This window comes from Mesoplodon bidens (assembly GCF_964165515.1).
Source record: "Mesoplodon bidens genome assembly, chromosome: X".
Taxonomy (NCBI): Eukaryota; Metazoa; Chordata; class Mammalia; order Artiodactyla; family Ziphiidae; genus Mesoplodon; species Mesoplodon bidens.
This window is the reverse complement of record NC_138163.1, coordinates 26,706,996-26,720,441: the sequence shown is the minus strand read 5'-3', so window position 1 is coordinate 26,720,441 and position 13,446 is coordinate 26,706,996. Positions and strand designations below refer to the sequence as shown.

Sequence of the window (13,446 nt, the reverse complement as noted above, 5' to 3'; positions counted from 1 at the left end):
GTTCTTTGAAGTCAGACTGGTAAATGTCACTTAAAATTGCTCACACTAGCTCAGTTACAACACGCCCACAAGGCAGCTTTCTAGACCACAAAAGAAGAGCATATCAAACATCTGGAGGTTAGCTTTTTGTACACATAGTAAGGACAGAAATCAATCTTTTATCAGTTTATCACATCACAACAGCTACTGTTAAATAATCTACAAGGTAGAAAAGCAATTTCCAATTGTTCCCTGGGGTCTTCTAAGCAATGTCTTGTGATATGCTATAAAATAAATTGTATTCCTGTGAGTCATATCAGTCATATTCTGCAGCCTGAAATTACCCTCATTGAAGAAAAAAGGGAAATGTATTCTATTATAGAAAGCATGGAGGATCAAAGCACAAGAGGCTGAAAAACTCAATGGATCTCTCATTGGACTCTAAAAAGCCACTCCCTAATCAATAATGCATGAAGGGTTGAGACTTGGCATGGAGATACTTGACTGGAGGCTGAAGGGAAGATGAATGAATAGTCTGCCTTCTGTCTTTACCCCTGTTTTACCCCAGGCCCTTGTTCTCTGATTCCCTGAAATAGGGTAGTTGACTGATGTCCCTTGACCTATGAAAAAATATATGCTCCAGCTGTATAGGAAATGCTGGGCTCAGGTGTGTGATAAAATCTGGCTCCTATTCTTTGCTCAGTCTGAAATTGGGACATCCCACAAGAGGCCAAGAGTAGTAATGGTGGGTAGAAGTCTCCCTTGCTTTATTCCCCATCTACTCACATTTTCTGGACTCACCAAGCATATTCATTTCTCTGTGGCTTTGTTCATACTATTCTCAGTATCTAGAACACTTTCTCTTCCTTATCCCTTCAGGAGTAAGGACAAACTGAAATACTTCAGTATTTGAAAGCTAAGGACAGAGTTTGAAGGAGTTCAACCATGTAAAGTATTACTAAAGATCAAAGAGGAACTCCAGGGTGACCTTCTGGGAACAAATTTATCAATGTAATTAATCAGCACTGAATTCCAAGGCAAATGTTTTTGGCAAATGAATAGTGTAAAACATGAAATCTATTTATTCTACTTAAAATTTTCTAGACATTCTGGAAAGAGTATCATGGTACAAAATTTTAGTGACTTGTCAATGCCTCAAGCACCTGTTTTTTGTATTATCTATAAAGAGGTACCAATTAAGGGGTGCCCTATCTATACAGATATCCTTGAATTCTGAGAAACAACTTTCTAATGAGATACACTTTGCTGAGAGCAGATTGACCTATTCCCACATTTTTGTTGCATCTAAATACTATAAACATCTTTCAGTTTTCAGTGTGTTCATTATATAGTCACCAATGAAGTGGGTTACAAAAAAGAAAACATAAGCCTTTCAAATTAGTATCCGGATAATGATTAAAAGGAAGTAGGCCAGCTGGAATTAGAATGAGACACCATGGAACTAAATTTGAGACCTGGAAGAACTCAGTAGACAGGGACAGTTTTCAATTCCCCCTTAAAACTCTAAGACCAACCAACAACTTTATATTTTAAGGTATCAGGACAAGATGAATTCTCCGTAGGACAAAATTACTTTTTAGGTGATCCATTTAAACTCACTGATCCACACAAATACTAGACATTGGTCTAGAATGACGCCAAAATATTATTAATTTCAGCAAAGGGAAACTGTGGCTAGATTAAGTTAAAACCCCCATCAACTACCTGGCCAGTATTCCTCAAGACTGTCAAGGTCATGGGAAACAGGGAAAGACTGAGAAATGGTCGCAGACCAGAGGAGAGAGGGGAGACAGGATTCAAATAAATGCACTGTGGTATCCTGGATTGGACACTGGAACAGAAAGGGTACACTAATGGAAAATCTGGTGAAGTCTGAATAAAGTCTGGAGTTTAGTTAATAGTAATGTGTAAATGTCAGTTCCTTAGTTTTGACAAATATACCATGGAAATATAAGATATTAACAGTGGGAGAAACCAGGTGAGGGGTAATATGGGAACTCTCTGTACTATCTTTGCAACTTTTCTTTAAATCTAAAATTATTTTAAAATAGAAAGTCTATTAAAAAGTAACAACAAAACTACCATCAAAGAGCAAGGAAATTTGTTTGAATTAATATCCTAAAATTAAAAGGGTTATATGTAATAATAATCAAACCTCTTCCTCCTCTTAAAATGTCCCTGCTCCTTTATTAATGTTCTTCTATAAACTACATTCATGGTTCCTGCAACCCAGGTTTTAAATCCAACGCACCTGATTGCTCCCTTCACATGCACAGCAGCTTTGTAGTGTCAATTACCTATCAGCCTGCATCCTCAATCCTTTGATGACTAACTCCCCTGTCAATTACCTATCAGCCTGCATCCTCAATCCTTTGATGACTAACTTCCCTGTCAATTACCTATCAGCCTGCATCCTCAATCCTTTGATGACTAACTTCCCTGTCAATCACCTATCAGCTTGCATCCTCAATTCTTTGGTGACTTACTTCCCAAAGACCCTGCAAGGTTATTCCAATGTAGATATATATCCTTAAAAAATAAAAGACATACATATGCAATTTTGAAAAAAGCAGCACTGTGACTTACAAATGATGGCATTTGACCATTTTGGAACATAAACTGCATCTGCTGGGCGAACATGGCTGCGGCAGTCTTTTGTTGAATCAGATTGTTCCGTCCATTAATTTCCAGCTGCGTCTTTAAATGCGGAGGAGGGTGAAGGTACTTGCAGTTCTCTCTAGCACACCGACCCTGAAAATGAAGGATTAGATGAATTTACATGAATATTTCTAAAAATCTGGTGTGGCTAAGAAAATAAGAAAAGTTTATTAATCTCTTAGCATATGTGATGTACTTATGTATATGTCATAAGTACTTTACTTGAATGAATGCATTCAGTCTTCATACAAGGCCCCTAAGACTGATACTCTCATAATCTTCATCTTCCAGGTGAGGAAACTGAGACTGTGAGAAGCTTGAACAGCTAACCTGACAAAACCAGAACTAAAACCCAGTTAGTCTGATTCCAGAACTTATTCTCTTAGCCACTTTGCTCTGCTCTACTTTGATACGCATCAACTTATGTTTAAAATATAAAACATTAGGAATAGTGTATCATAACATTACAGATTTATATAAAATTTTCCCAACATGATACATCATGCATGATAAATATGATTTAGGGTGTGGATCTACATATACAATCAGGAAAACTGAGGGGAAATGTTACATATATACACATAAATGTATCTTAAAACTTTTAGATCCATTATTCTGGATAATTTTGGTTCTAAAGTTTTTTCCTGAATCCATACAATGTGAGAAACATCCTGAAATCCACTGATATTTTGTTAATCAAAGAATAAATCTCTACCTTGGGGCTATGCTGTTCTGTAGATTCCAGGGGCACTGGCCCTGGATCACTTGGATAATTGAGACCAAAGTGTACTCGGGAGTGTCCGGTATTCGAATGTTTTATGGATGGTTTAAGCACTTCCAGACAGGATCATATGTCAGTCCTGTGGAACCAAACATGCGTTTGGTATTACCTAAATGCTGATATGGCTGATAATTATGATGTTTACTATGCGGTAGCAAAGGATGTCACTGAACAGGTATTTATCACATTCTCAAATGTGACCTGTTGTGTTTGTTTAACTCTTGAGCACTGGGCAAAGCAGCTAATGATTCTCTCATTTGGATTACTAGGTCCGCCATAATCCTTTTAAGATAAGCACAACTGCAAGCCATTCTTTTTCCCACAGTTGCTAAGATCCTTCATAGCGCGTGAGCTTACTGGAGGGAGGGGTGGGGAAAAAAGGCAACTTTTTTTTGAACCCAAGAGCACAAGTTGCTAGGCCACCCGAATTCCCAGGAGAAAGTCAGTTAGTTCATCAAGTGTTTTCAACACATGCTACGAATTTTCCCTATTTATGATGCCTTAACGGATTATGTAATCACTTCTCCATATTTAGTTATCTTGTTATCCAAGCATTCCTATAATTTCACTGAGAATCAAGGTGTGTCCTTCAAAATTTTAGAGAGTTACCTACAAAGCAAAACCAGATGCACTGCAACTGATCTTTTAAATATCAGATCAGTGGGATGAGGTATCTCTTTTATTTTACCTCCCCTGGCAGGAAGCTGAGTATAACTTAAGCTTGAGAAGTCAAGGAAGCCACTATTGTTTTCTGTCAGGCTTGTCCTGTTGTTTCTCCAATTTGATCAAATTTTTAATCAAATTATTTATAAAATCAAATAATACTTTAGTTTCAATGTGCCTTTATATTTCTCTGGAAATCCTGGAAAAGGAAGAATTTCTTGGTAGTAAGAGTTGAGGGTGGTATGAACCCAGTCTTCCTGAACTCATTAAGTAGCCTAGGAAACAGCTACATAATTTTAGCACATATAAGGACTATAAGGAAATCCTTATATGCGCTAAAAATTGCGGTAATGGAGGGTTGCCCCCAGTAATGTCCCCCCTAAGAGAAAACATAAGCTTCTCTTTACACCTACTACAACCTGCATCAAAGCAAAGATAGTCACAAGGATTTTAGTTCCCAGATTCTCCACCCTCCACCCAGTATAACTTGGATTATCTGGCTCAGAATTAACAGCTCAGGGGAAGTAGTGACACTTGGTGGCTTCCAGAGCCAAGCATGGTAGTTTATACTTCTGGGGTTTCTCTTTTCCTCCCACACCCTAACGTTAAAGATTTCCCCAAGGTACAGTCCTAAATCCTCTGCTCTCCTCCTTAATCTCTTTCCCCTGGAGAAATGAAATGCTGGTAAAATTTCATCTCTCACTGCAATTGCTCAGATCTTAAATCTCTCTCTCTACCTCTGACCCCTCTTTTGAATTTCAGGTCTTTTTATCACTAACTGCAGCTGCATTTGGAAATCCTGCCCCCTAACCAGGTCTGAACAACTTAGTCCTGACCTTCCTTCTCCTTAGACTATCTCTCCTCTTGCTGCCTACTAGCATTTAGGACCATTGCTCCAATTCCCAGGCTTTGGGACAGTTGCATAGCAGCCCTGAAAAAAGAAACCAGGCACCTGCTGAGCAGGATTGCCTTAGGATCGCAAACCCACCTTGATAGCTTTCCCAGACAAGTGGCAAACACAACCATAAACATTTAAACAGAACACAATTTGTAACCCACTCCTTGCGCCCCCAAAATTAGATGAGGACTCTCTCTTACATTCAGGAATTCCAAACAATAGATCAGTTTAAAAAAAAAAGGAAAAGGAATACCTTAGGATTTTTGCCATTTGTTACAGTTTAGTTTTAACGTCATTTACACCGAATGTAATCAGAGAGGAGAGGAGAATGGAAGGGAGTGAGAGAACATGGTGTATGTGGCACATTTCCTGCCAATCTACAGGTAAAGAATTGCTACCTGCCTTTGTGCTGTTACCTTACTGTCCTTTATATATAATAACTTTTCTTAAGCTTTTTCTTGGGAAACTAATGACATTTTTACAAATCAAAAATGGTACACAGAAATAGAAAAAAATTACACTTTAAAAATTACATCAAGTTAGGCTATAAAACTAAAGTATGGAATATGAGGCAGCATAAGATTTTTTAAAACTTATTCATCTTAGTTATGAGATTTTACTTGATTTATAAAGCATTCTCTTTTGAAGGACAGAATCCATAATTTAATTCTATAACAGTGCAAATGCACAGCAACACTACCTTACCAGAGACTGCTTATGGTAAAGAAAGCTTATAAAGAAAAAAAAAAACCCTGCATTTTCTATCCAAACAATAGATGAGAACAAATAATTTAACATCAATGTTATCTGTGGAACACAATATTTCAAAAGAAAGCCAAGCCCCTCAAGTTTTTTCAAAACGACTTTAGGATTCAGGATAATATATTTATATGCACAACACTTGGTGACAACAAATCTCCCCTGTATTCATTCTTCAAGAGGCCCAAACTTAATTATAGGCCAAAATACTTTAATTGGAGTTGGGGAGATGGTGGCAAACTTTGCTCTTGACCTTTGCTAACGTTTGCTTTTAGTCCTTGGAGGGGATTAAGGCTTTGGTAAGCATGTATGAATGGGACGGGGTGGAGGCTGAGGAGGGATCTGCCCAGCACAGTATGTAATCACTTACTGTTTTTGTCCTTTGGAAAACCAGCGACTATGGAGTAGAAAGGTTCCAATGTTTTCCTGAGGCCTGCTAAGCACTCTTGAATGGGCCACAAGACTCCCTATCACATCAGGTCTATAACAGCCCAGAAACTATCTTGGGCTGAAAAAAATCACCCATTGTGTTTCCCAAGCCAAGTCAATGTTGTCCAAGCCCTCCTTCTAGACCCACAGGTTCAGAGTTGCCATGTGCTCAGTGCAAAGTAGGAGACCATGTCATAAACGCCTCTAAATGTCGTACCCATGAAAATTGCCATCCACTGGTAGAGCTGGCTCTATCCTAAAAACAGCAGCTAAGGCTGGTCAAGACGTGTAAACCTCTCTCCCTCCCCTCCACAGACACACAAAATTAAAGCACTGAAGAGATTAGAGTGCAAGCTCATTTAGGCTCGCCTCAATTCCACTCCTTTTCCATTTCCTTTGGCCTTAAAAAACACATCATTCTCATTGGGTTTTTCACGGTGATACGGAGTCAAGAAAATAGCAAGGCGATTCAATGGGAAAGTGATTCTCTGCTGAAATAAGCACTACTATATCTATGAAGCTTCCCGCTCCCCTTTCCCATCTACTCTCTTTGAAAAAGCACCCAAAAAGCAGCAGGGGAATAAATGACCAATGAAATTTCTGAAATACATTGGCATCAAAAAGTTGATGACAGACAAAGGAAAAAGTTGCAGAGCATTCATAAAACCTCTAAACTTCAATCTATTTCCTTTTTCCTACCTTCAGGCTTTTCACAAATGAGCACAAAGAGTACTTGACTGAAAGAGAAAAGTAGCATTGTAGAGATTCAAATCCCACCTAAGTCTTGGGAGGTATGAGAGTGAGAGTCTGTCAGAGACAAGACTTCCCAGGCACTTGGTGGTAGAAAACCCCTGTGAAGTGTACTTTTTTATGTTCATGAGAGAAAGCTCTACCATCCATCAGAATAAGAAAAGGACCCCAGGAAGCTGAAAATTACCCTTTGTCAGTCACCAGTATATTAACAGGAACAGCTGTGTGCAGAATGACTTGCTTCTTCAAATACATTAGGAATTATGGGGGGAAAAAAGCTCTCAAATACAGTGGTAACTGGATTACCTTTTCAAAGACACCTCACTGCTCTGCTAGGCTATCAAGAGTTAAAAGTTAAATGTTAAATAAAGGCAATGAAGAGATGATTTGATTTCTATGAAAAAATTATTTCATTTTTTTTTTTTTTTTTTTTTTTTTTTTTTTTTTTTGCGGTACGCGGGCCTCTCACTGTTGTGGCCTCTCCCGTTGCGGAGCACAGGCTCCGGAAGCGCAGGCTCAGCGGCCATGGCTCACGGGCCTATCCACTCCGCGGCATGTGGGATCCTCCCAGACCGGGGCATGAACCCGTGTCCCCTGCATCGGCAGGCGGACTCTCAACCACTGCGCCACCAGGGAAGCCCAAAAAAAATTATTTCATTTTAATGATCATGTGTTAAATGAAAAATCCTCTTGATTATACTGCCCCACTGAAACATACTTACATATGCGTACACATGGCTTCTCAGAGGAAGTAACAGTAATTTTAGAATTACAAATGATATGTAGTAGGTTGCCTTGTTCCTACAACCATCACGGACCTATTAAGGGCTAGGAACAATCTGAAATGGCTAAAAGTGAGGCAACATGAACATAAGCTGAGTATTAGCCAGATATCAGTATACTAACGGCAAATTTCCCACTTTCTTCCTCTTAGAGTTCTGTCTTTATAAAAATGGATATCCTCCAGTATTGTACCATCTATGAATACTGATATATATGCACAAAAAGCATCCTTAAAATCTTGCATACAACTTTTAAGTTAAATTTGGGATGCAGACAAAAAATCTTTTTAAAAATGTCTTTATTAAACCATTTCCTGAGTTTATTGAAGGCAAAATTAATGAGCCAGCCAAGCACTCCCCCAATTGCAGTCAGCACTGCATCTCTGCTGAACTCTGCTTTCCTTTTTTAAAATTTATTTTATTGAAGTATAGTTGATTTACACTGTCGTGTTAATTTCTGCTGTACAGCAAAGTGACTCAGTTATACATATGTATACATTCTTTTTCATACTCTTTTCCATTATGGTTTACCACAGGATATTGAATATATAGTGCCCTGTGCTGTACAGCAGGACCTCGTTGTTTATCCATCCTACATATAGTTTGCATCTGCTAATCCCAAACTCATGAACTCTGCTTTCTTGACATGCCATATACACATATACAGGGCAATGACTTCGGTGCAAACCAGACACCAAGTCTAAATAGGTAAGAAGCTGGAAGGAGGGCAGAAGAATTTTCTCGCCTATCTGCCTCAAGAAATGTTTCAGATGGCGACCTCCAAAAGATGAAGGGAGGAGTAGGCTCAGCAATCACACCATTGTTCTCTGCAGCAGCCCGCTAAGATAACCTGATTACCAGAATCGGAACATTTAGGGCTGAACCGGATTTTAAGGAACATCTGTGCACTTTTATCTTACAGAGAAAGTGAAGGCCAAATTGATGAGATGGCTTGTCCTAAATAACAAGCAGCTCAGTAAGGACAGAAGCTAAGTTTGCAGACTCTCACTACCCAATATGGATTTTCAGTTCAAATGACTCTCTGTAAAGATCTTCCTGAACCCCTCTCCCCACCCCACCCCCACTTCCCTCTCCCTCTTTTGTGTCTCCAGGCGCATCCTGTACTCCCTTTTATCATAGCACTTATCACTGTGTACATTGATACATTGTTTGCATGCCTATCTCCCCATTCCACTTTGAGTTTGTCTAAAGGCAGGACTATATCTTCCTCATCTTTGAACCTCCAGGGCTGTTTCTGTGCCTGGTGAATAGTGACCACTCCATAAAAGTTTGCTGAATGAATGAATAAACTTTGTGAGAATAATTTTATAGGGCATCACACTAAGTCGGCCTTAGAGGCCTAATTGCTTCTCTTGCCATTTCCTTTCCTAAGTTCTTTCTTCTTCCTCCAAGAAGAGAACAAGAGGCAACATACGACTGAGGCTGTTCCTGGTTTTCTGTTGCAAATGAACCGTTATTCTATTCAGGTCCAGAAAATAGCTAATTCGTAACAATTTTTTTTCTATGAATATATACGCTGGTGTGTGTGTGATCATCATGGCTGAAAAATCCTGGTAATTCAGTATAACTGAATCAGAAATGTTAGGAACCCATGAGGCACAGACACAAACCCTGGTCTAATTCCCAGGGGTCTGTGGTCACAAGAACCCCCAGGATATAGGGGCCCACAGAGCAGAATAAAGGAACCTGCAGCAGATTCATATTTAATCAGCACCTGGGCCTGCCCAAGGGGAGCACTGCATTTCTAGGGTCAGCTTAGAATAAACTGCCTTCTCCAACTGCTCCATCCCCACCCTGCATTTCTCTAACCAGCTGCAAGTCAAATTCGCTGAAGCTACTGAGACAAAGGTGGAATACAAGGCTTCAGGATAATCACATTGAGTGGAGCCTTCTTGTGCATCTCTATTGCATATGCTGACTTCTTAGAAGAAAAATGTCCCCGCTGTGCTTTAAGACCCATGTTCAGCTGCATTCACATTAAACATTTTCAAATAATCATTAGCTTGAAATTTTTTTGAAGAACAAATAACACCAAAAATCATAGTTGCTGGTCATAGTGAAACCAAGCCTGCCTCCCCAATACCCCGGATCTGCTTCCTGTCCACCCCCCAATTTTTCCCCTCTAGTCAAATCAAATACCTTCAACTGCTTGAGAAAAATATTAACTGGATATCTGTTCAGTAATATGCTCCTCAGGAATGTATGATCTCTGTTTACAAAACAGCCAACCAGAATCAAATTAAAACCCAAAGACAATTGAAGCACACTGGTGCCGAGTTACCAAAAGTCAGAAGGCATTTCCGATGCTAAGTATTCACGGACGCTGTCTTTAAAGTAGCTGAGGGCTGCCAACGTAAAATGTCATAAAATACAGAAAAAAAGGGAAAAAAATGACATTGAATTTGTTACTCCAAGAAATCAAATACACAAAATCATGCAACTTCAAGAAGCTACTTACTACATAGGCTTTGTTACAAAACAACATAAAGGGGTCTCTCCCTTGGCCCTTAGGCAGTCAAATCTCTGGCTCTCAGGGTTCCCGTGGCTTCCTTCTCCGGACACCCCGTCCAGTCACTAACCACAGCGATTTGGAACCAGGACAAAAAGGATGCCGGCTGCTTGCACCCTTTCTTCCCAGCTAGGGTTTCTGCCTGGGCTCCTATCTAGGGTTGCCAGATTTATCAAATGAAAACACAGGACTCCCAATCAAATTTGAATTTCAAATGAACAAGGACTAATTTTTTAGGAAAAGTATGCCCCATACAAAATATTAACCGGCAACCCTCTCCCTATCTATTCTCCACCCTTGTGAGTTGAGCTAAATAAAGTCAAATCCTCAAAAACCCATTTTCTTCCCGTTACCTTAAGGTCATAAGCAGCCCCCTCTATGGAATCAGCCCAGGCTCTACTAGGCCTTCAGTTGCCCGGAGCAAAGTAGAAGGCACAGCCCCAGCTTACCTGACCAGCTGCAAGGAATTTAAGGAAGTTGACTGTTGGAGAAAGCAATTTTTTATTCCCTGGCTCCTCCCACCAAAAGCTCCGCACGGCTCCCTACGCAGTCAGCCAGTCCACTTTCCCAATCACCGTGGCGCAACTGTATATTCAAATGACTTTGATGCCTGCCTGCCGGAGCTCCTCCTTTAAACTAAGATGGGGGAGGGCGTGGTGAGTGACCACCATTGCCGGAACTCCTGACTCTAAATTCGTATACATTATTTGAACATAAGAATTATTACAGGAAGATGAGGCTTTTATGTTTTTAAGGTTTTTGTTAGTGGGGGGAGGGAGAGGAGGGCAGGTTAACCTTAATTTCTTCAGTCCTGTCGGTGGTATACTTAAATTCAAGCAAAAGTCATCCATTAAAGCCCAGGAAAACATCTGCTTAAGTATTGTTTCTACATGCACACATAAGATCGATGCAGATACATATTCAAAACCTGCAAAAAAATGGCATGAATAGCCATTATTTGCATAGATGTCTTTTTCAGTCAACCCTTGATTACTCATATTAAAAGAGAGGGAGATGTAGAGGGGCATGGTTAATTCTAATGAACAAAATAATATATTCAGCAAAAATGGCAATCCATGACAGCCCCACATGACAGAACAGGTATATCACAAAAGTGGCAATGGTGAACATTTAGGAATCAGTTACTAGACACAATCCTGAATTAATTTTTTTATTAAGGTTGCAGTCTCCTTTGTTGGAATTATCAAAGAGTCAGAATTAGTAAGGTCAGAGAGAATGAAATTGTACTTCACTGGGGAAGCTTATATGTTATAGACAACGTGTCATAGAAACATTAAATACTAAGGCTGGAAAGGCTCTTAGAGATCCTTCACTCTGTGTACCACAGACCACTATTCCCAAGAGAGGAGCCTCAGAAACTGAGCTTCCTGGTGAAATACTTGTAAGGAATGGTACCCTCTATTCCCCTCTTGGAGATTAACAGTCCACCGGAGCATAGTAAAGGTTCCCTCTCACATGTCCTAGAGTAAAGAAACCTGCTGACTTCTGTTAACTGAAACACAGTTCAATCGCAGAAACCATGCCTCTTTTTTTTTCCATAAAAATACCTTTTAACATATCTCGTTAGAGAATCGTTATGAAAATACTGATTAATTCAACTCCCTCCTACTAAAGCTCAAAGCAAGCCCCATGGCATACAGTGAACTCCAAGGAACCGGATCGTCCGTTGAAATGACACTGAACATTCCTGCCCATGCTCGATCTCCGCACAGCTAACAAGATGTAGATTTTTCCTATGATGGCTACAAAGAAAGATCCCACAGTCAGCTTCCCAGCACTCCTTGCCAAAGTTGTAAGTTCTGCCAGAGCTTTCCAAATGGCTGCTGGGGCTTTCTTTTGTTTGAATGCTTCAGTCAGGTAACTTCTGAAATCACAACTTCAAGCCTTCTCTGTCTAACTGGCTTTCCTACACTGTGACTTCTATCCCTTGAAACCATGCCAGTTACCTTAGGTTTTCCATGACTTAAGGGTCTCAAGTGAGTTTTAACAGCACTAAAACTTGGGAAGTAGGAATGTATTTGGCAATCCCTCCAATTCCTAAAGGTCTTAGCTGCGCACTAAACTTAAATTAAACCTTGCAGGTTTCCACCTGGAATGCAAACTAATTTCCTGTCTCCAAGTAAAAAAGAAATTTCAAAGAATAATTAAATGTAGACAAATATCTTGCAAACTTAAGGGGAGTAAAAGGTGAGAAAGGCACTGATTATTGTTCAGATGTAACAGTTTATCTTTGCAACGCTCAGTATGCTGCTAAAATAAATTAAATAATTACATCTCTAGAACCAGCCATGAACCCCTCCACCCAGAGGTTATATAAAGGGCAGATACAGTTATTGATTTACCTCTGCATTTTTGAAATTAGAGGCACAGAGATAAAAATCAGTCCTTTTCTTTTTTTTTTTTTTGCTAGACATAAGTTTTCTTTCAGATAAAGAAATTTAAAAGCATGATACCAAATGGTTGTTTACAGGGTCTTGCTACATTCATAAGTAGAAATCGTGTTTCAAATGCCAGAGCCAAATGTATCCACTTTAAAATAAGCATTTTTCTCACAACCCTACCCAACTAGCAAACTAATACCAAATATGAGATTTCCAAGCAGAAAGGTTTACTTGGTGACATGGACTGCATTAAAATGCTTTGAGGCATGGACCAGCTCTACATTTTGTTAATGATAAATATATTTTTATCACCAAAAGCCTTACTGAAACCTTTATGCTAACTTGTTATTAAAACTGTAGGCATTTTAGAGTATCAGACAAATCTCCAAAGAAAACTCCAAACTCCAAATGCACTGTGTATTTAAATAAAGTGGGTTTTTTTTAGCCAAGTTGCTATTTGTTTTTGTTCTGACATAAAAGCAAGCAATTTATTGATATAAATTCTTTCTCTTTTAAAAATAAAGATCTATTCTGCCTGGCCTGATTATTTACCAAATATATTAAGTTTCATCCAAAATGTATTTCAGAGATGTGAACAAAACTGACAATGTTCTAGATGAAACTACCCAGACTACTTTTTTAAAAAAATATGTTTAAAAATGATCCTCTCTCAGTCTTACTAAGTAAATATAGCAACCTTGTTAAACTCACCTTCTGCTTTCAGTGAGCAGTTAATATTTGATGATGATGAAACTGTTCCTGGTATTTAAAGAACTAAACAAGGCCATCCACAA

At 39.2% G+C, this 13,446-nt stretch overlaps 1 protein-coding gene across 10 annotated transcripts in view; it reads right to left on the bottom strand.

Annotated features, from left to right (window-relative positions):
- The window catches only part of MBNL3 (muscleblind like splicing regulator 3), a 117,426-nt gene that overhangs the window by 30,902 nt on the left and 73,078 nt on the right, over positions 1 to 13,446 (bottom strand). For 9 of the 10 annotated variants that reach the window (XR_014014299.1, XR_014014300.1, XM_081223185.1 and 6 more), the window contains one exon: positions 2,587 to 2,751. Coding sequence is in view for 8 of the 10 variants with exons in the window: in XM_081223185.1 (XP_081079311.1) it covers positions 2,587 to 2,751 (165 nt within the window). In the remaining 2 variants the exon portion in view is untranslated. Of the gene's footprint in view, positions 1 to 2,586; positions 2,752 to 10,603; positions 10,682 to 13,446 lie in introns of those variants that run through there. The other variant, XM_081223191.1, reaches the window with a different exon arrangement.